The sequence below is a fragment of the Tamandua tetradactyla genome, chromosome 12 (assembly GCF_023851605.1).
Source record: "Tamandua tetradactyla isolate mTamTet1 chromosome 12, mTamTet1.pri, whole genome shotgun sequence".
Lineage (NCBI taxonomy): Eukaryota > Metazoa > Chordata > Mammalia > Pilosa > Myrmecophagidae > Tamandua > Tamandua tetradactyla.
Window position 1 is genome coordinate 7364843 of NC_135338.1, and position 24130 is coordinate 7388972.

A 24130-nucleotide genomic window follows, 5' to 3' on the forward strand; every position below is an offset into this window, starting at 1 on the left:
TCTTTTTAAAATCCACCCTAATTAAAAGGGGGGAGGAAAAAATTATCACTTAGTGGTTTTAAGTGTGAAGCTGGCTTCTCAAAAGTGTTTTATAAACTAAAGGGGCAGTTGTCATGTTTTCTGTCTTCTTTTTCTCCTTACAATTTCCATAGGCAGTTTATCAAAGACAGGTGTCCATTTTTTAATTAAAATGGAACGGTCCTTTACTCAAAGATGTTATAGTTTAATAAATAGGCTTATCCAGTAAGCTTGCAGCAGTGCAGTTTAAAAAAAAAAAAAAAGGATCCTAAGTGACATACTTGCTAGTATGGTGCTTTTGTTGTAGTAAAAAGAACTCGCTTCTTAAGTCACAAAGATTTTATTCTGTGTTTGTTTCTAGTTTTGTAGTTTACAGTACAATTTTGGCCTGTGATTGACTGCTTTTGAGTTAATTTATACACGATGTGTGAAGGTATGGTTTTTAATGTGGTTTGTTTACTGATATCCAGTTGTTTCAGCACCATTTGTTAAAAAGGACTGTCCTTTCTCCAGTTTTTTGTCTTTGTACTTTTGTCAGAAATCAGTTAACTATACTTGAGTCTATTTCTGGGCTCCATTCTGTTTCACTGATAATGTGCCCACTACATTAACATTATAGTAGTAAGTCTTGAAATCAGGTAGTTTGAATTGTTTTTGTTCTTAAATTGCTCTGGTTATTCTAATTCCTTTGCTTTTTCCATATAAATTTTAGAACTAGCTTGTTACTTTATATCCACCAAAAGCCTGTTGGGAGTTTCATTGGGTTTACATTGATGCCATAAAGTATTTTGTGGTAACTGACAGCTTGCGTAGATACAGATTTATATCTTTGTATTTCATGTTTTTTTCTTGCCATTATAAATGATACATATTCTTATGCTCATTTTACAAATGAGGAAATTAAGTATTTTGCCCAAGGTCACACAATTATTACATGACAAAGGCAGATTAAAATCTATTAAGTTTATAAACCACTATCCCAAATTAATTTACAGTGCTAGTTTTCTTATGAAATTGTTGTGATCATAATGGTGGAGAACAGATCCTAACATGAAAAAAATTCTATTACTGTGCTTCTAATAGAATTGACTCCCCCATTTTACTTTTCTAAAGCTTGAGTTTTCCATGTGTTCTATAAATCTATAAACTATGCTGATCTAACTTAGAAGCCTCTGATTAATATATTTTTTGAGCTAATGTTTTAAATACTATACCTTGCCCTGAAGTTAAAAGTATGATAGAAAGGTTATAATATATGATGAAAGATCAGTGGTCAAAGAAAAGCTTTACTTAGTTGGGGCATGTGCACTATTACTCATTTCATGCTTTGGCATTCCTTCCCACCCTTACTTTTTTATTATTTTTTTTTAATAATTTGGTAGCTAAGTGGGATATACTCAAAGGGCTTTGAGGGGGGAGAAATCTGATAATCATTTTGCAAGGCTGTCTTTGTCAGATTGATGGAAATCCTTAGGAAGGACCAATTTCTTAATAAACTGCCTAATTCTGGGGATTGCCTAGATAGGGTAAAATGCAGGAAAATTAAAGAAAGATCAAGCCTCAGTTCCATTTCCAAAGATAAAGAAATTCAAAGAAGAGAAACGTTATTGGGATTTAGTGTTGTACATTATAAGAATTTTATTTGGGCATTCCTCCTGGTTTCTTAACAATATTCAGATAACTGTTTAGTGTTATACAGTGGGGAAAAAAGAAAGGCTGATTTTTAATCTTAATTTGTTGCTTGTCCTATGAAAGATTTTATTTTTTCAGTCAAACCTATTGATGATCTAAGATTTGGTTTTCCTCATTTTTTTAAGTTTATGAGTAATAAAAGTGGAGCAAATGTACCAAATTTATATTTTGACTAGTGTATTTCCTAATATAACTTATGTAGATAGTTTGATTGAAGGCCATAAGTACTTGGAATCTCAGGTAGGACTGAGATTTGTTGGTTTGTCCAGAGTGATGCCCCAGAGTGATTCTGTCAGTGAGTGGAAAAGTATTTGCAAAGCCCCCTTTGGGGAATGGTGAGAACGGGGAGAAATTCAACTTCCCCAAGTTGAATTCTTGATATTCTCACAAGCAGTGTGGACAACCAAAGCTATAGGCTGAGCCCCCACTCTTGGGGTTTGTTCATATGAAACTTAACCCCACAAAGGATAGGTCAAGTCTACTTAAAATTTAGGCCTAAGAGTCACCCCCAAGAGAACCTCTTTTGTTGCTCAGATGTGGCCTCTCTCTCCAGCCAACACGATGAGCAGTCACACCACCCTCCCACTCTCTGCGTGGGACATGACTCCCAGGGGGGTGGACCTTCCTGGCAACGTGGGACAGAGATCCTGGAATGAGCTGAGACTCAGCATCAAGGGATTGAGAGAACCTTCTCGACCAAAAGGGGGAAGATTGAAATGAGACTAAGTGTCAGTGGCTGAGAGATTCCAAACAGAGTCCAGAGGTTATCCTGGAAGTTATTCTTATGCATTAAGTAGATATCACCTTGTTGTTCAAGATGTAGGCTGGAGGGAACTGCCTGAAAATGTAGAGCTGTGTTCCAGTAGCCATGTTTCTTGGTGATGATTGAACAATGATATAGCTTTCACAATGTGACTCTGATTGTGAAAACCTTGTGTCTGATGCTCCTTTTATCTACCATCTCAACAGAAGAGAACATATGGAATAAAAATAAATAATAGGGGGAACAAATGTTAAAATAAATTTAGTTTGAAATGCTAGTGATAAATGAAAAGCAAGGGGTAAGGGGTATGGTATGTATAATCTTTTTTTTTCTGATATCGTTTTATTTTCTAAATCGATGCAAATATTCTAAGAAATGATGAATATGCAACTATGTGATATTAAGAATTACTGATTATATATGTAGAATGGAATGATATGTTCATGTTTTGTTGTTAATTTTTTTTTTCTTCTCTCGTGCTTTCTAGGAGCAGGGTGCTGTTTATTTTTTTAATTAATAAATAAAAATTTTTAAAAATGGAGCAAATGGACAGCCTTATCAACATGTGCTTTTATAGCCTAAGTATATTTTATTGTTGGAATCTCTAAATCAAAATTTTGCTCTTTAAAACATTTATTTATTTATTTTGGTACCAGTATCATGAAGGTTTTAGGTAATGAGGTAGAATGTACCAGTTATTATTTTTACTGACTTACTAATTTAACAGTTTCTTAAAGAGGCTAATCATACCTCATTGGTGCAGCTCCCCTACAATTGAACCTAGATTGATTAATCCTATATATACTGTGCATAAAAATCAATTCCTTTCATAAAGCTGAAGATGTAAGTATATCTGCTTAGGTAGTTTTAGTTTTATCTGATAGTAAAAAATATCTATAGTTGGTTACAAGTGACTTATGTGCTCACATTTGGGTTTCTTTAGTCAATGTCTACTCTTCTAAAATATTACTAGTTATGATAAGGTGAATTTAAGAACAGATGTGCTCACAAAAAGATTCATGGGCCATTCATACTTTGGAAGAATATAGGAAAGGCCACAAATTGTGGCTTAATTTATAAATTATCTATCTGCAAATAGTTTCACTTCAGTATTATTTTAGGTGTTTGTCTAAGCCAAAAAACTCATGTTACTGAATTCAGTGTAGGAACTGTAAATATAGAAAGTAATTTCACATAAATGAAGCCATGATAATAAATAATGTTTGAGTTGTTTGTATGGCAGTTAACTACTCAAAATATAATAACTTACTGCTTAAATTATACAAAGTTCTCAAAGTCCAGAAACACCTGGCAGCCCTTCTTAGGCAAGCATAGCAGTTGGAGTGATATTGGCAAGAGTCCAGTAAAAGATGTATGTACCTGAATCATATCTGGCCTGAGCTCAGAATTGTTTCTTCCTGCTCTGAGTGCTGTTGTTCGGGTTATGACAGTTGTTCTTCCAGGCCACAAAAACACAAGCACACCTCAGAGATATCCGGGTTTGGTTCTAGGCCACTGCAATAAAGCGAGTGTTACAGTAAAGCGAGTCACACGGATTTCTTGCTTTCCCAGTGCATATAAAAGTTGTTAACAATGTACTGTATAGTCTGTTAAGTGTGGAATAGCATGTCTGAAACAAGACAATGCACATACTTTAATTCATACGTGACACTGAGATATGAAGTTATCTACCTGCTTTTGGAAAAATGACACCTATAAACGTGCTTGACCTAGGGGTACCACAAACCTTCCCTTTGTAGAGAACACACAGTATCTGCAAAGCACAATATAACGAGGCATGCCTATACTGGTTATGCTACTTAAAACAGTTGGTATTTACAGAGGACTTTCATATTTACTCTAATTTTTGACATAAGTACAGTCTGATGGGTACTTTCAACTTTACAGATTAATAAATATTAAAAGTGACAGAATAGGGTCTTTATTGACTCTTAAATCCACTCCTCTGTACCACAGTAAAGGAAAACAAACATTTCTTGACTCACAAGTTGTAGGATCTGTTTTTGAAACATTTTTCTTCTGCATCACACTTAAATTTTAATAGTGACTGATGACCAATAATCATTTAAATACAAAAGTGGGCAACAGCCTAGCAGGTTATGATCTTTACCTTCTGTCTAGGTAAGTGATGGAGTAGGGCTTTAAATTCATCTGATTCCAAAGCCTCTAAGGAACTATTCAGTTGGCATAAATGTACATTTTAATGCTGAGTACTGTGTTCTCAATTACCCCCACCAATTTTTTTTTTTTACATGGGCAGGCACTGGGAAACAAACCCGGGTCCTCTTGGCATGGCAGGCAATCATTCTCACCTGCTGAGCCACTGTGGCCCGCCCTCCACCAATTTTTGTCAGGCAGGTATTAACCAGACATCAATGATTCAAAGACAAAAATTTAATGAAAATTGGTTAACTAGGTATATAATAATCCACAGGGCTAAATAGTTTACATGGGACTGTAGTAGAAATTTAAAACAGAATAGATACAGATGTAAATGTTACATATTGTCATCATCAGATTCATCTTCTTCCTTCAAAGATTCCTGGTAAAAGAAAAACAGGGTTTCAAAATCAATTTTTAATATTGTTACATCCTAAACTTTCAGGCAAGTTAAGATGTAACAACCTCAATTTAATTAAGCACTTGCCATTGAGATTAAATGTCTTGAAGACCCTTTGCGATTCTTAACACCCCATCCTCCACCCTTTTTTTTTTCTTTTTCGAACCACTGGCAGAATACAGGTAACTTTACCGCCACTGGGATAAAGGTAAAGCTTTTTTCCTTTAACAAATCTACGGAGTTCTTTTATTGCTCAACACATAGTTCCATGATACCTTCAGCTAGAAGAGTTTTATGCTGTGGCTTACCTTAGCATATTTCTCTGCTTCTTCCCTTATATCTTTGGGAACAATTTCGTGTCTTCCTTTAGTTACTGTAAATTAAGCAACATATATAAATGAGGACTGTACTGTGATTTGCTATACAGTAGTCTGATGACTCACTGATGTTTTAAGTAGTATGTTTTAAGTAGTATGAATGATAATAGATGCTTTGAACTCAGCTTTGTGTTGTGTTTCTTCCAAAAGAGATGAAATCTGCCCAAATTAAACTACTGGAAATTAAAAATACGCTGGGTCGAATTCTGTTGACTTATAAATATCAACCATGGGGAATATGTACAGCCTGATCAGTTTAATTTTAAAACATTACAGTTTGATGGTAACATACTAGAAAAAAAACTGGCTATTTCTCAGCAGTGTCTTTTAAAAGCATGAAATGGTTTTAAAATTTTAGTTAAAATTTTTTTAAATTTGTAACTAAAAGTAGTAAATAACACTGTTCACAACGTTAATCAAGAATTATTAGGCAGAACTTTTCCTTCATAAAGACTAGCTTGTTGTAAAATATTTTTTTGGCTTTCTCTGTATTAGAGAAAGCACACCCAGAGGTAAACTGTGCTACAGATGACTCCTAGAGCAAACAATGTACAAAAATAACTTACGTTCACCAACCCAGCTGAGCTCTAGTTCAAAAGCTTTATCCTTAACTTCATCGTGTACTATGTAAATTCTAGAACAGAAAAAAAAAGGTGATTATTCATTTGGTCATCTCCAAACAATGTACCCACACTACTTAAACACATTAGAACACACCCATCCCTGATTTAAGTACTTACTGAATTATGCATATACTAAGGCATATCATATAGTTTTTGTATTATGGATATTAGAAAATACAAACTATACAATGACAGAGAGATGAAACACTTGCTAAAAATTACTGAATATACATATAAACCTCATGTTCTTTTGATACTTTGTTTTTAACTATCATAACTAAAAAACAGGTATCTTGTTTAAAAAAAGCATAGATTCAAAATGGGGAGAGGCCAGCACTGGCTGTCCCTTTTCAGGAGAATTTTCCATTCATTAACCAAATTATTTTTAAAAACAGCTTCTTTATATGTTTGCAATTATTAGTGTCTTGTTGGTAATCTTTTTAATCACTTTGTTCATTGTGTAAGGACTACAGTCCACGTAACCTGGCCTTCAAACTACAGTAAATTATAAATTGCAGCAAACAAGGAGACACTGTCACAGACTATGTTAGCATATATGAAATACAGTAAAGCTTTCTTATTTTATACTTTCTACTGTCTTATATGTAAGCCTTACTTTGGAAAATCTTTCTAAGCCCTTGCTATAATGACAGAAATATTAGTTTTCTAGAAATAAGTAAAAAAAAATACAGAGCCCCATTCTATTTAAATGACAGAGAGACAACTTTCCTACATGGAATAGGTAAGTGTCTACCACTGTACCCAAGTATCAGTAAGTACTGATGTGTCCTGAGTACTCAAGAGGTTTGGTTTAGTGAAGGAAACTTGTGCATATGACGTTAAAATTGTTATGTAGTACACATTGGATGGATTATATGATGTGTGTGAATAAAACTGCTTTTTAAAGAAATGTATGCATGTGGGATCAATAATGCATCCTGACCAAGTGGGAAAATTTGTGTAACAAAAAAGGCATCAATGGCTGAGAGAGTTCAAATAGAGTTGAGAGGCTACACTGGTGGTCACTCTTACACAAGCTTCAGTTAGACATGCTACCTATCACAACTTGCCAACCCCAACTAAAACCATTCCTGCCAATCCTAAAGAATACCTTTATCTTATGTAAGATTCTACAGAGGGTCCATGCATTAGGGTTGTAAGAATACTACAACCTCCAGATGGGTCCTTGAACCAAGTAAGTCCTGAAATTGCTGAGGGGCCAACCTTTCTAAACATCACCTAGTTCCATCTCCCTATACTGCATTATCATCCCTATGCTGCATTACTGACAGCCCCTTCCAACCTGAAAAAGTTAGAATGACCGAAGTCCAAATGCTCCTAAAAAGTGGGACAAAGATCAAAGGTGATAGTGGAGGTATACAGAGAAGGTTGCGTTTAACAAATGAGTATAAGTGCTGAATCATTATGCTGATATTTCTTTTAGCCTCCAGTACCTTAGAGCAGCTAGAAGTAAAAACCTAAATTTGTGGAATCGTAACCTAAACCAAACTCTGAAATCTGATCCACAACTAACTGTTGCGATGTATACATGTTATTTAAAGAGAAGAAGTATATAACAGAGAAGATAGAATTTAACAAATGAGTATGACTGCTGAGTCATTATACTGATATTTTTGTTGGTCTCCAGTGTCTTGGAGTAGCTAGAAGAAAAAACAAAAAATTGTATAACTGTAACCCATGCCAAACATAAAAATCTGTTCTGTAACTAGTTAAAATGTACTTGGAAATTGTTTTTTTTTGTATATATGTTATATTTCACATTTTAAAAAGTTAGAAAAAATAAAAAATATATGCAATTCAATGAAGATTATTTACTTGATCAATTTAGAAGAGATTCCAGATACTGTATGTTTCATTTTATTATAGAGTCCTATGGGACTTCTTCTCCTGCATGTATATAATTAGAAAACTCAAGATACTACTGCCTAAATAGCTGACTGACCACACCTTATTCTTATAGTTCTAATGTGGAATAATTTGAGATGCTGTGAATTCTCTGGAATGCAGCCAATACTTTAAAATTTTAGGTGGCGGTAAAATCAGCCTGTTAGTGGATTCAAAACCAAACTGCTAAATGTAGAGCTGTGTTCCAGTAGCCATGTTTCTTGAAGATGATTGTATTATGATATAGCTTTCACAGTGTGACTGTGTGATTGTGAAAACCTTGTGTTTGATGCTCCTTTTATCTACCTTATCGACAGACAAGAAAACATACAGCATAAAAATAAATAATAGGGGGTACAAATGTTAAAATAAATTTAGTAGATTGAAATGCTAGTGATCAATGAAAGGGAGGGGTAAGGGGTACAGTATGGTATGAATTTTTTCTGTTGTGTTATTTCTTTTTCTGAATTGATGCAAATGATCATGATCAAGAATATACAACTATGTGATATTGTGAATTACTGATTATATATATAGAACGGAATGATCATATGTTAAGAATGTTTGTTATATTTTTAAAAAATTAAAAATTAATAATAAATGAATAAATAAAAGATTTAAAAAAAAACAAACTGCTAATGTTCTTTGACCTAAAAGAGTCCTGAATCTTCGAAGCATCACCACCCAGGTTTCTTAGCTTTATTGTTGCCTAATAGTCTAAAAAACTATAACATGGACATTCTACTTTTTATACCTGTAATATAAATAATTTGAGGCTTTCTTAAAACTGTTTTAAAATGCTTTGAAATACTGGTCTTCTCAACATTTATGATAAACCTGAAAAACAAAAAGTGAAACATTGCTTGTCCCAAAGAAACAGTTGCTTATGTAACTAAGACCATTTTAAAAGGAGCTTCAGGGGGTAAGGAAATTAAGGCATAGGATGGTAACTGAAAAAGGTGTAGGATTAAGGTATAAGATACTTTTGCCTTTTTTTTCCCTCTTTTTAAAGTGGAAGACCTGAGCTTGTTTGCAAGATGAAAAGTAGGCGCTAATAAAGAAAGCTCAGTTTGGGCAGAAAAAGACTGTTGACAAAAGTGCTTTAAAGATACCAAGATTCTGGATTAAAATCATCTTTTGGTTGCAAAATAAGGAGAATTTTACATACCAGCTATCTTAAAACACAAAGAATAAGAAGTATTAACCAGGTGGGGAAAGTTCCTGTTAAAGTTAAATCTATACATACTCTGTATCTTATCATAAAATTGAATTGTTTATTGAAAAAGACAAAACAAAAAACAAAACAAAGTAGCTTCAGGGATCATATTTAGAAAGAATTTGCTGAAAACTGGTAGCCAGTAGCTGATACTTTCATTTTTTAAGCTTTTTTTGAAACAATCTAAAATTACAATTATTGGGACTTTCTTAGATTTGAGGATTTAGGAGCTATCGAATGAGGGCCCTGAGAGGAAGTCCATTATTTCCTCCTACCCTAAAAAATTCTGTCACTTAGAAAAAGCTTATTTTGTCGAAAGCTATTTTCCCTCCATCCCATTCATTACCATTTGAAAATGTGTAACCAGTTAAAAATGCGATGTTCTCCTTAATGAGACTTCTTAGAATTTGGAGTCAGAGAACACACACACACAAAATTTGCTGTAATATACCTCAGTCTGGCTCTTTATAAAGCCTCAAATTAAATTACCTTCTAAAAGATACACACAGTAAGTTATTTTTCAACAAAACAGCTCCTTAGAATGAATATATAAGGTTAAGAGTAAATGAAGTATTTTTGTAAATGGTATGAAAAATTTCAACTTACATTTTTGCAACTTCTTTAACAACATCACGGCAAGTCATTTCTTTCATCTACAGAAAATAAAATCTATAATCATTAAGTTTGTGAACCAAAAGAACCCTTTCCACTTATTTTCAAATTACTTTCACAACTTCTATCAATAACCCGTGCTCTCAAGAGTTTCTCAGGCAAACTAACAGGCCAAAAAAGACCAAAATACTATTTTGTGATTCACAGCTTAGTTTTTTAAAATTATCACGCCAACATGGGACAGAAATCCTAGAATGAGCTCAGACTCAGCATCAAGGGATTGAGAGAACCTTCTCGACCAAAAGGGGGAAGATTGAAATGAGACTAAGTGTCAATGGCTGAGAGATTCCAAACAGAGTCCAGAGGTTATCCTGGAAGTTATTCTTATGCATTAAGTGGATATCACCTTGTTGTTCAAGATGTAGGCTGGAGGGAACTGCCTGAAAATGTAGAGCTGTGTTGCAGTAGCCATGTTTCTTGATGATGATTGTATAATGATATAGCTTTCACAATGTGACTGTGTGATTGTGAGAACCTTGTGCCTGATGCTCCTTTTATCTACCTTATCAACAGACGAGTAAAATATATGGAATAAAAATAAATAATAGGGGGAACAAATGTTAAAATAAATTTAGATTATAATGCTAGTGATCAATGAAAGCGAGGGGTAAGGGGTATGGTACGTATGAATTTTTTTGTTTTCTTTTTATTTCTTTTTCTGAATAGATGCAAATGGTCCAAGAAATGATCATGATGATAAATATGCAACTATGTGATGATACTGTGAATTACTGATTATATATATAGAACAGAACGATCAAAAGTTAAGAATGTTTGCATTTGTTTGGTGTTTATTGGTATTTAAAAAAAAAATCCAGAACCTATTCATAGAAAAATCATCAACTTCAGAAGTTCTTAAGATCAGAAATCTAGTTTTATTCTCTATAGCCAATTTTGGATAATAAAACATGAATGGACCATGAATATCTACTATGTACACGATATAGAGAGATTGAAGGAATAACATAAATTGTCTCTTGTGGAACTATTGAAGACAAAATGCAGAATGTCAGGGAAGCTTTAAAGAAGAGCCAAGATGTGAGTGGAATCTTAAAACAGGTTTGGATTTAGTTTGATTTCAAGGAAGATAAATGAAATGTGCAAGCAAAAGGGGCAAACTGAAACTCGTATTAGAAACAATTCTGTATTGTTATAGTGAACATTTGGAAAATCAGGCTAGATATATAGGTTTTAAGTGCCCCATCTAAATGGTTTGCACATTGTAGGTCCTAGACGTGACCAGTGCAGGATTTTAGCATTAGACATCTGGATTTCTGTACAGACATGACAAGATCAAAACAATGTTTGACTGGTCTTCATATCTGAGTGTTGCAGGGGTAAATGTACGGGGTGACAAAAAGTAGTGAAAGATAAGGAATATCCATCCAGCAGCCGAGACTTCAGATGATTCAACTACTTACAACTCTAAACTAGATTCATTAACATTTTATTTTTTTATTACTATTATTTTTTAATTTAGAAATGATGCTGCTCAAGCTGTGCCAGTACTATCACATGAAGAAGGAGGACAACAACAACCTCCCCCACAACACTGACAGTACTTTTAGGAAACAGAGAAATACAGTATGTGGGAGTGACTACAAAGGCAACTGGCAAAAAATTAATATTGTGAAGGAAGAAAGATTCTACATTAAACATTCAACATGTGAACCTTAATGAATTATGGTTTGAGAAAACAGTTACAAAAGTGCTGAAATTGCTGAAGCAGTTCTACAGTGGACTGAATGAGATGAAATCTTAGGTGTGATACTGGCTTCTAACAGGAGTTGAGTGTTGAAGCATTTAGCAATACAATGTCATAATTTCTGCAACGAACTTTCAAATAGTTTCAATAGCCCAGTTCACATACTTTCAAAAAACCATATGCAGATGGATAAAATATAGGAAAGTAGTAACTTGAATCTACATGAGAAATTTGTTGCAATACTCTTATTTTTCTGTGTTTAAATTTTTCATGTTAAATTTGGGCTGAAAGAAACAAATGCCAATCTTCGTAGTTTTGCCTTTGAAAGGGTAAGTTCTATACTTAAGAAATTAATTGCATTGTACAAAGGCAAACTTAGCATTAACACACTTAACATTAAGTTTTTACAATAAATTAATACTTTTAATAAACAGTCTAACAAAAAATTAGACCAGAGCAGTGATACAGAACAGGGGTCTATATGCTTTCTGTAAAGGGCCAGATAGCAAATATTTTGGACTTAGCCTCTCTGTTACAACTCTGTTACGGTATAAAAGCAGCCATAGATTAAATGTGGCTAGGTTCCCATAAAACTTAGCAGGCTGTGGGCTGTATGTGACCACTTTATTTAGAGCATTCTTTGGTCATAAAGTATACATGTTCCTCAGCTGAAGTGATTTTTCTTGATTTAACCTAGATCTGTTTTTCCCATCCTTTGCCCTACAGGGTTAATCACTGAAAGACAAAAGGATGGCTTACATATAAATATTCTAATTTTCAAATTTCTATATAATAATAGGAAGAGATGGAAAGAAAGCAAGCTTTTTCACACTAATAGTTGAATTTCTAGCTCTTGAGGTAAGAAAAAGTGGGTAACCATTAACAGGGTAGTTTTCATGCCTTATCCAGCTAGGAGAAAAAGAGGGAAAAGCACAGGAGCACAGAAACTTAGTGTAAGACTTACTATTATATACAACTTTTCATTACCACTTAGATTCTGTGACAGATGTTGATTTAAAATTCTGAAACACCAAAGTTCTCAATCTAGGGCTCATAGGAATCCATGATTTAAAGATTTGTAAAATTATTTGAAAAATTCTGTTTTGTCTGGATAAGAGCTCATCATTACTTTAAAACGTCAAAGGAATTGATGACATAACTCAGGCAGTGTGTTACCGGCTTTCCTATTTAAGCATTTAGCAGCTTTGGAAAAACACATCCAACACTGTATCCTTGAACCAAAGGCTTAATTTGTGATAATAAAACTTCACTACAAGGGGATAATGCTGTAGCAAGAATTAAAACATTAAATACATATCACCTGAAGTTTTTCTATTTCCGTCTTTGCAGCTTGCCTGGCTTTACCAATGGCACAGCCCCAATAACCCTATTTTTAAAAGAGCACAAACATTTAGCATTCAATTAAATTAACATACTATCATATATCATTAATGACTACTACTATTTCTATTTAAAGAGTAAAGAAATAATGTTAAATGACTCAACAGCAGTTATGGAGAAATACAATTATGTACATCCCACTGAACTAAAAATAAAATACTGAAGTTAATTCTAGAAGAATCTGGGTTTTTTTTCCTAAAGAAATACATCCAAAGAAAAATTATGTCATATATACTTTATGAACTGGACACATTTTAGGGTACAGGAATGAAAAAAAAAGTTTTAACATTATGATAATGAAAAAAGCTATTTCAGGGAACTAGAAATAAAGTTAATTCCTTTGAGTTCAATACTCATTTTTTATTACTGTGTTGTAAAGTTTTCTTAAAGATAAGGCTACCCAGGTACACTAGCGTTATGACCAATTATATTCAAGTCTCTATATATCTTAGAAAAATAGTTTTTGTTGTTTTGCTTGCTTGTTTTTTGGGAAGTACTGTGACCGGGAATTGAACCTGGGTCTCCCACATGGCAGGCAAGAATTCTACTATTCAACTACCCTAGCACCCCCTAGAATAATAGTTTTTATTCTAGTAATAAACTAGAGAAAACTCCAAGAAATCCCATTTAATATCCTTTTACAAGGGGAGATACACTCAGTTTTAAGACATTGCTAATATTCAGAGTAATGAAGGAAATAACCACATTCAAATTTTTCATTATACAGTTTCAGTGTATTGCAAATTGAAAGCCACAAATCTTTCCTCTGCCTCATATCCATGTTGTTATTAATGATAAACAAGAAAACATTATTTTCCTTGCATGAATTTTAAAGAACTGCATATAATCCAAATGTGAAATTTACGTGTTAATCAAATACCATTAAACTAGAAATAGAATTTAAGATGATTCAGTTACTCACATATGAAACACCTGATGGATCAATCATATAGAGTTGTGCACCGTCATTCACACTGTAAGACCCTAACATGAAACTGCATAAAAGTAAATGAATTGTTTAAATCATGGCTCTTAAATACATAAAAGTTATATTTAAAAAATCATGAAAATGCAATTATAGTTTCTAAGGTAAATTAATATAACACTCAGAGTAAGTATTTTATTATGCTCGTTTTAATTAATAAAACTACATAAGGGGGATTATTTTTTCAAAATTCATGTGGCTTTTTGTTTAGTATTAAACTTTTTGATGAAACTCTGTTTCCTGAATTATTAGTAGTGTAATAAAAGGAGTAATGACAGACAGGTGGAAAACAGAATTAAGGAAAGACAAACAGGTAACGGCATAAATGTAAAAAAGTTAAGGGGAAACTTTCTGCTGAGAGTGCATTGAATCCAATCAAACTTCACCTTTCACCTTTCATTTTTTGGCTGTTGTCCACACTTCTCCCAGACATTTTACGGCAGTTATTCAAATTAGTTCAATGCATTTTCACATGCTCAACAAATTAAAGTTGGCCCATGAAATGATTGTAAGAATTATTGATTTTCTGATACTATGATATATTCCTTTGTTTCAGAAATAAAGAAATCATCCTCATCTTACATAGCATTTCACATGCTAAATGCCATAGCAGCCAACTGTCTGATTCACACACTTATCATCATTCCTTCTATCTCCCACATTCCTATGAGACTTATCTTTCAGAATATATATATCATTATTCTGTTTAAAACCGTTCAATGTTTTCTCAGGTTGAAGAAACTCCCTTGCATGGAACACAGACCTGGACCCTTCCTTCTCATGTCTTCAATATCATCTCTAAGCTTTGCATCAAGCATACTTGACTACCTCTGCCATTTCCTGATATGGCCGTGCAGTTTCATACCAGTCCTTTTGCTTGAAATAAATACCCTTACCACTCACCCATCCTTCATCTCACACCCTCTTTACCTTTTTCCCAGAAAGAGGACATTTTCTAATTGGTGCTCCTATTACACTCTTTATACATCTATCATATCACCTCCACAATTTTATTAACCATGATTTATCAATGTCTCTATGCCCACATCTATAACTGACTCATAACATATACTCACTTTATTTACTGAAAAGTTCCCCTCTACTTTTCTTACTCTTTTAAAAAGAACAGAAAATAAACTAATGCATTCAGTTTCAAACTGAAAGATTGAAAATGAAAGGTATTCTCCATAGTCTGAAAACAAAGTGTTTCATAATGTAATTTAAATAAGGATCTTAAATATAACTCATGTAATAAATATCCACAGGTTCTCTCAACATCTGTTCCCCCTAGTAATTTAAACATGGTTGATTATAATCATAATCAGAGATAGGACTAAAATTAACTTTCTATAACCTTTATTGTGGCAACCTCCCAGTAAATGTTTTATATTGATCAAGTGTGTTTTTAAATTAATTTTATTAGTTTATATTTTACGTTATGAACTAAACATGTCGTTTTATCTTTATAAAATCTAGAGTCATGACAGATCTCCTTTGAGAAGCCATGTTTGAATGTTTATGTTCTATACCTTGATGCAACTGAATCCCTGCTTTCCCTAAAATAAAAATAGGGAACCTTTACAACAAAAACAGAAACTGTAAGAACTGCAAAACAATTACACATGGATTAATTACTGAATGCTAGAAAACTCCATTTAAAAGGATTTTACTTAAGTGCTTAAAGTATATGAGATGGAAATCAATGAGAAAACTAAAATATAATTGACCACCTAATAATAACAATATGGAACATATTAAAATCAGTCCTTAGTTTCCTGAGAATGACAAGGACTAACACCAGAGAATAAGCAGATCAGTTATTACTATGAGTCATCTGTTTCATCATCACTTTAAATCTGTACCATACTTTTCACTGTTCAAATTGTTGTTTTTATGTACACCATTATTTAATCACTGCCTTAATATTTCTTAAGGGTATATATTTTAAGGGTATAAAAGACAAAGATGTTGGGGAAATATTTATAGCATAAATCTGCCTAAGTATCTCACAAAATTTCATACCTGCATCCAAAAGGTCTAACAGCACTGTAGAGTGTATAAGCATGAACATACATAGCCACTCTGTCTGCAAGATGCTAGGGGGAGGAGGGGAAAGTGAGGGAAGAACAGAAAAGTGTATTAAACTTCTATTACCATCCAAAAGGATCCTCAACATGGTACCAACTTTTTTTTTTTTTAACTTTTTATTGTAGAAACATGTTGCAACACAAAAATCTTCATTTGAACCCTTTTTAAGAGTATAATTCAGTGGTATTAATTATACTTTACCATCACCAAGACCCAATAACCCCAACTTTTTCATCACCTCAGAAACCCTATACCCATTAAGCAATAACTCTCCACTCCCCTCACCCTGGCAATCTATAATTTATCATCTGTCTTTATAAATATACTGCTTATATGAAATACTGCTTCTAAGTATTTCATATCAGTGAGAGATCATACATTATTTGTCTTTTAGTTTCTGCCTTATTTCACTCAATATGATGTCTTCAGTGTTCATCCATGTTGTAGCATGTATCAGAACTTCATTCCTTTTGAATGATATTCCATTGTGTGTATATACCACACTTCATCTCTTCATCAGGTGACGGACCCTTCAGTTGCTTCTACCTTTTGACTACTGTACGTGATGCTGTTATGAACACTGGTGTGCAAATATCTATTCCAGTTAGATTTCTTTTTTTTTTTTATAAATGCCAAAAAGTGTCAACTTACTTTTAATGGGATGTTATAGCCAAAGTTAGATCTAAAGTTGGAAGCTTCTTCTCTTGCTATGTCTGCTAAAGAACGAGCATCTGCCAACAAACCTGCTACTGCCTAAAAGAAGTACGTTTAATAGATAAATATACAAACAAGTAAAGTATGCAATTATTATAGGCTTATTTAATACTTTTTAACAAAAGTCATTTGAAAAAACAATTTTTTTATTTTATGATGATATTGATGCTTAAGTACAGAATGCCAATTAGGAAGTTTACCAATTATAAACTTCATTATTTTTTCTAATGATCACATTCAGAAAGAATATCTACCTTAAATCCTCCTCTTCACCCCACATACCACCTAATTATAAAGAATAAAACCACTGGCCTTGGTTAGGACTGAATTTTTCTGTAAATAAAGAAATGATTTTCTTTATTTAAAGCACTTCTGTGTTCAAAAAGTTATTAAAGGATTTGATCTGAAAGGCACAACCTCAAATCTCCCTTTTCAGCCTAACGGCTAACAAACTGCAGTGCCAAACCAAAAAATGAAATACCACGTTTAGAATATTTATTCTAAAATTGGTAGCTTAGAATTGCAGTACCAAACCAGTTGCCCTAGGGTACTGCAGTGAATTCACAGGTGTCACAGTATTTTAACTTTGAGGGAAACATCTGTCAAAGTAGTTTGCCGTGAAATCTTTGAGAAGCTAGGTTTTTAGCAGTTGCTGTGATAAAATGCACTATAAAAAATCAATATTGAACAAGAAATGAGGTAACAGCATCCAAGATGATTTTAATATTTGAGAAGTTGTACAGTACAACAATTATAAATGTGGTTCTTTAAAAAAATTATTTTTCAAACAACTAAATTTCTAGGTTATAAATGCCAAATTTTTGGACTTAAATTCTTAGTAAACAAACAGAACTCTAGGTATTACTAAAGGCCTAAGGAAGCTATAAAAAAAAGTATTGAGATACTAAGGGTACCATGAACCAAGAAGGTTTGGGAACCACAGGCTCCGGAGATTTACAGATATTAAAAGTGATAGAAAAAAATTTAATAGCCTATTTTATTAACAGTCTGTTACCTAGTCATAGTACTAGTGATGAAATTCCTAACTACTACTGACTACTCATGAATTACGTATTTTTGAAATTATTTTAAATTTACAACTGTATATAAGGTCATCACCCTTGTTTTACAGGCAAAGAAAATGGTATTTAGAATAATTTCCCCAAGGTTACCCATCCAGTAAGTTTCACCATTTGACGAATTTACTGCTGCTTTGGAGAAAGCTTATTATGAAGCCTAAAAATTCTTAAACCACTTGAAGACAGCAGCTGTGCAGGGAGAACATTAAGCCTTAATTTTCACCTAAACTTGTTAATATCTGTTGTTTTGCCAATTTTTTTTTCCAGGCATAAGAAATACCATCAGCTTCCTGGCTTTTAATAATAAATAGGACAAATATGAAAATTTTAGGACAATAAAATTTTTCCATCACTAAAGTACCTATGGCATTAGCATATATGATTCTCTCAAAATACACTAAGTGAAAGAATGCATTATTCACTAGTTCCCTCCTATGAGCTCAATTATACTCTGGCAAGTTTCATCAAAATATATCAATTTCATAGCAATAATAAATTTGTTCAGGAAAGAGAATGTATTCAGAAAAAACGTTCTTTGACGAAGCAGAGAAATTTCTTTGTAGCTTCATGGTTTACTGGTTATATGTCCCCAGTATTTTGCATATGAGTGTGTTTTTGTTAACACCACATGTCATTTATAAATATCAAAGCTGTCAGAAGAGTGGATCCGTTAGGGTGTCACCCTGCAACCTGAGCTCTTAAGTCATACATGTAGACCCAAGTTTAAATCCCACCTTTTTTCTCTATCAGCTATGTCCATTTTTTTCATCTGTAAACACAGCCTCACTGTGTTGTCAGGATTAAACCAGGTAATTTATGTAAAGAGCACAGCACAATACCTAGACACAGAGGTGTTTTTTTAATGAAAAGAAAATAACACTTGTTTTTATCTGTTCAAAACAAAAGCTCCTGCCTTTTCAGTTAGGAGAATCAGAAACATTTTCTCTTGTTTCCTTTGATTGTCATCACTCATACTGAAGAGTCTGACATCTATATAGAGTGATTTCAGCATACAATAGTAGTCCATCTTTAGCTTGGCTTGCATTTATGCAAAGTAACTCAGACTCCTTTGATATCAGTTGCATGAAATAACTTAAAACACAATGATGCCCAAGAAACTATTAAAAAGGATGAGTTCACTTTCCCTTTCGTTAAAAATTTTTCCTTGCTACTCTTAAAATAAAGGTGTTCTCTATCTAATAACAGCTTCAGTATGACAGTGATCCCTAAAAAGAATACAAAAAGCAGAAGATTCTCTGCTTTCAAATATGTACATACTGGTGATCTATACTGCCAAGATCTCTTTTCAACAAATGTTCCTCATCCCATGCCCTTCCTCATTTTTCTTAAAGCAACTTGGTTTTCAGATCTAACACTTATCACACTAGGACAATGTTCTCTTTGTTTTGGACAATAAATTGTTCAAACAATAAATTATGGTGATTACTTTTGTAGCTGCTCATAGATTGGAAGTTCTTCCTCAAAGCTAAAGAAATAAAAGTTATTTTAATCATATTTTTAACGTATTCTAATTACTTATTTGAAAAGAAATTGGAAAGGAAGGCAAAAAGGAATATTTGTAGATGTGACCTTACCATTCCAACATGTCGATCAACATTAAAAAGTCGTTTGTTGGAACCTTCTTCATAAAGTTTAGAAAGAACTAATTTTTCTACCCCGAAGACAACGCCATCTTTACATCTGATTCCAATAGCTGTACTGAAACAAGCAGAACAAAATCAATTCTTAAACTGAAAACAAAGGAAATCTCATAATAGTTATCCTGGGTGCTAAAATACATTTTCTTGTCACTGCTGCATATTTAAATAAATATCTATAACCCACTGCAAATTCACTTGACTTAAGCTTTATAGCCTTCCTGAAACCTTTCCTAATTATTCTAACTTATAAGCTCCCTCAGGTTTTAAAAATCTAAAACGTCCTTTGTTCTAAACTAAAAGTTATCAAAATAGTATGAGAACCTCCTGGGAATTCCCAAGATCCTTTCAGGGGATCTGAGAAGCCAAAATTATTTTCATAATTCAGGCATTATTTGCCTTTTCCACTATGTGGACTTCTGCTTTGATGTTGCAAAGGTAAAGGTGGGTAAAACTGCTGGCACATTAACACAAATCAAGGAACTGGCCACATATTGTACAAGTAAATAATCATATTCTTCACTGCTATGCTCTTGCAGTTAAAAAACAAAAAAACAAAACACTTCTAGTTAAAAAGAAAAAGCCACTCCTTGATGGAGTAATTAATTATTGGATCTCAACTCTTAATATTCTGGTAATGAAATGTGAGGGATTTATAAAGTACTTTTGTTGTATACCAAGATATGATGGTTGCCTCAAGGAAAAAGCACTCATGCAACTGTTTTCTCACGCAACACCGTTTTTCCCTTAGGGTAATATCAAACAAACTATGGTTTTTACACTTAGGTATAAGGCACACATTTTTTTCTAAAATGAACAAATTGAGCTTGTCACTTTAAGAAAAACAACTGACAGTATTTGTTGTCAATGATGAAATCTGAGTTTTCAAGCAAAAATTAGAATTTTAGAAAACTTATATACACCACTGCAAGTCTGTCTGCTTCCCAATACTTACATATGCTTTTGTTATGAACAACAGTGGTATTAACAAATATGATTTTTTAATAGTTTATAGTGGAATGTGTCAACATTCAGAAGATCTGGGTAACTCAGTGGACCAATATTTTCCAAAAGACCAATTCAGAATGACATTACAAAATCATATATGGGTAAAAGATCCATTCAAGTATAAGAGGGCCCAATGGATTTCAATATAACAGAATACAAAAAGGTTATCATTATGTTTTCAGACTCCGCACTGCACTAACCTTTAAGCAACTACCATTTGTCTATTTTGGTGTAATGTCAAGGAACTATATCCATAATTATCTGAAAAGACTATGAAAATATTCCTCACCTTTCCAACTACCTATCTGCATGACACTGGTTTGCTTCAACAAAATAACAAAACAGACTGAATGCAGAAACAGATATGAAATCCAGTGTCTTCTATTAAGCTAAGCATTAAGAGACTTGCAAAAATGTAAAACAATGCCAGTCTTTTTCACTAATTTTTTATGCTTTGGAAAATTTACTTTTTATTAAAAAGATATGTTAATATGTAATTTATTATGATTATTTTAAATGATTCAAGAAATACTTAAAAATTTTCTCGGTTTTAATTTCCAACATGCTAAGTATTTAAAGAACCTATCCCGTACATATACATACGCTCTTTGAAGTCTTCAATAAATTTTAAAAGTGTAAAGGAGTCCAGAGGCAAAAATTTTCTGTATATTTTTGTTGTAAACAATCTAGTCCTTATGGTTATAGTGCACAGCTTCCTTTCATGTCTCAGTTTCTCAATGGAATTAAAGGGAAGATTATAAAGTAATCATTCTCTTCCTGACTTTTTCATATCAGTCTGGTGGGAGACTTTAATAAAATTGTTATGGAAGAAAGAATATATATTTTTAATAGTACTTTTAAGTATTCACTAATATATATCATTATTTGTTTTGGTATTTCCTATGCTTAACATAATAAGTATGCAAATTATATGACTTAAATTCTCACTATTAAATTTCTTCTTTAAAATAACTTCTCAGGCAGTGTGACACTGGCTCAATGGCAGAATTCTCACCTGTCATGCCAGAGACCCGAGTTAGATTCCCAGTGCCTGTCCAAGCCAAAAAAAACAGAATTTCTCTCCTTTGATGCAGGAATATAATCTCAAATCAAATTATCTGGTTAAATGGTTTCCAACAGTTTATATACATAACTCTTAAGAAAATTAAAACATAATTTGAGTTTTCTGTTTTCCACTTTCAGTGGCCACATAGCACTTATTTTCCAAATGTTTTAACATAAATTTCATTCTAATGGTAAAACTGTGAAGTAGATAGGATAGATAATAATATACTAATTTTACAGACAAATATCTAAGATTCAAAAGACTTAATAGAGCAACCCAGTATCACACTACCAGTAAATAACAGCAAAGGGAAAAATTCACATCTTGTGAGCCTCATCTAGTATTCTTCATTTCAGATTATAAGAGCCTTTAAAAGAGAAAATTTCCTGGTGTTTTTCCTTAAGCAGAAAAAATACATTCATTTTTCAGTTTTCAACTTTTTAAAAATTAAATTTCTTCAAGTTTCCTTTTTAAAATGTGACTGCATTAAACCATATTTAGAGATGCTTTATAGAAAAGAAATTCTTAAGGTATATAGTACCTTAGAACTCAGACTCAGTTTTCCAGGTGAGAGAAGATTTCAAAATATATTTCTAGTTTCTCTCTTAGTCAAGACTTCAATTTCCAAGATTTTATACCAATGAGAATGGTAAAAAGTCCAGGGGAGGAAGACAAACCATAAAGAACAAGTCTTTCTCCACCTCCTTCTTCTAGAGCCAATCTTCCTTTATCAGACAGATGAAAATGTGCTGGTTCTTTTTCTTAAATTTGACCCTTTTGAATTCTATCAAGCTTAAATATAACAAATAACTTTTAAGCCTAAAGTTGTTAACATTTTTACTATTCTAGTGTGAGAAACTGAGTTAAGCACACAGCACAGAAAATAAACTAGCTTCATTAGAAGACCCTTAAGAATAGGATTTTAGATGTAATTTCGAGTGCTTGCTTCAGAAGCAGCACATATACTAAAACTGGAACAATACAGAGAAGATTAAACGTATTTTTTGATCAAAATGTTAAAATATTGCATAAATCATTAGAAACCTAAATACCTTTTGTCTACCACCCAGAGGTGGCATACTAAAAATGAGCATTTTTAACTCATTCACTATTAAGGGCTATGTGCCAGCACATGCAAAAACAAATAAAATAATGGTCTTTAATCTCATGTAACTGCCATAATAGAATATTGAACATACTAACAGAAAGTTAAAAAAATATATTTTATATGTGGGCTTTCCCAAAATTCTACAGCACCTCATTCCAAAGGTTTGAATTTTAACGGAAAAATTAAGCCCAAAGATCCTGCTTTTCAGTAGGTCTGTAAACAATTCTTCAAGAACACTAAATGAGAAGATGTTATATACCAGTTGAGACAAATTCTTTAAAAAAAAGTCACTATTTCATCTCAAATCTGCTTTGTATTCAAAAATACAATGATCACGTAAATATTCCTGACTACAAAATTTCTTTAATAAAAGACCAACAAACTTTGTCAACAAAACTAATAATTTAGCCAAGATGCTAAAGGGTGCCAAAGAATTATTTTAGTGCATTACTCTAATCAATAAGACAGCCCAACAGGAAAATTTCTTCGTTGTCCTATATCTTTGAGTGGCAGCAGAAATAGAGAAGAATCCAAAATTCCTGCTGAAAAGCCCCAATAAGATCTGAAAACTCCACTCCCCTACAGAAGTCTTGAACAACCAGGTTGAATATTGTTCTCCAGAAAAACGAAGGACTACAGTAACAGTGTGAGCACCAAATAAGAAAAGGGCTACTTAAAAGCAGAAGAATCTCAAGGTGCCCTGACCAGCACCTCATTGGCTAGGCGTAGTGCCAGTGCCCCCAGTGCAGATCCCTGGTCCCAGGTGCAAGGGAGCAGAGTAATCCTAGTGCAGGTACTGGGCGCATGTGTGTCTGCCCCAGATGTGGCTGGTGGTGGCCTGAGGGACTTGCTGTCCCGGAACATGTCCTGCATGTAGAAGGTGGTAAACAGAGCTCTGCTCCAGAACACTGTGAAAGAACAGTGAAGTCATGCTGCCTGGAGCAACAGACTGTTGACTGACATACAGAAGGGCCCAGTCCTTGAGGAAGCTGCTTCCTAGGGAAGAGGGGACATTCCTATCCGCATAAATGGGGAAATTTCTAGGGCCAAATGTGTTTACCCAAAATAAGATGTATGCACAAGGAAGACCAGGAAAGGCCACTATGTTTTGAGCTATTCTCTAAATTCTTTCTATAGATAAGCTCTGAAGGAGAAGACTAGAGCAGGTTAATCTGCAAAGACTGGGAAAGGCATTTTCTTTCTTTTTTTTTTTTGTTAGCCTCTGGTATTCAAGGACAGTTCTGTTATAAAACTATCTGAATACAAGCTTAAGGGGTAGACATTTTAGTCTTGGAGTCTAAATTCCAGCAACAACACATTAAAATATCAAAAAGTCATGATTCTTGGGTGTGTGCATGATACCTGAGACTCGAAAGCTGTACAACTCTAAAAGTCAGCATTACTCCGTACAGCAACTGTTATAGAGGCTAAAAAGAGATCAGACTTCCTAGAGATATGACTGAAGATCATT

At 33.3% G+C, this 24130-nt stretch overlaps 1 protein-coding gene and 1 long non-coding RNA gene across 4 annotated transcripts in view; one reads left to right on the plus strand and one right to left on the minus strand.

The window, feature by feature from the left end:
* Positions 1–14146, plus strand: part of LOC143651765 (uncharacterized) — a 29262-nt gene extending 15116 nt beyond the window's left edge. Inside the window, exon 3 of one of the 2 annotated variants that reach the window (XR_013160202.1) lies at positions 11328–14146. This is a non-coding gene — a long non-coding RNA (uncharacterized LOC143651765). Of the gene's footprint in view, positions 1–2263; positions 10110–11327 lie in introns of those variants that run through there. The other variant, XR_013160201.1, reaches the window with a different exon arrangement.
* The window catches only part of PSMA3 (proteasome 20S subunit alpha 3), a 28742-nt gene continuing 9485 nt past the window's right edge, over positions 4874–24130 (minus strand). For both annotated transcript variants that reach the window (XM_077122525.1, XM_077122526.1), the window contains exons 3-11: positions 19415–19538; positions 16678–16779; positions 15961–16034; positions 13876–13948; positions 12874–12939; positions 9782–9828; positions 5998–6065; positions 5363–5427; positions 4874–5036 (exon numbers count right to left, since the gene is read on the minus strand). In XM_077122525.1, coding sequence (XP_076978640.1) covers positions 4992–5036; positions 5363–5427; positions 5998–6065; positions 9782–9828; positions 12874–12939; positions 13876–13948; positions 15961–16034; positions 16678–16779; positions 19415–19538 — 664 coding nt within the window. In that variant the 3' untranslated portion in view covers positions 4874–4991. The remainder of the gene's footprint in view (positions 5037–5362; positions 5428–5997; positions 6066–9781; positions 9829–12873; positions 12940–13875; positions 13949–15960; positions 16035–16677; positions 16780–19414; positions 19539–24130) is intronic.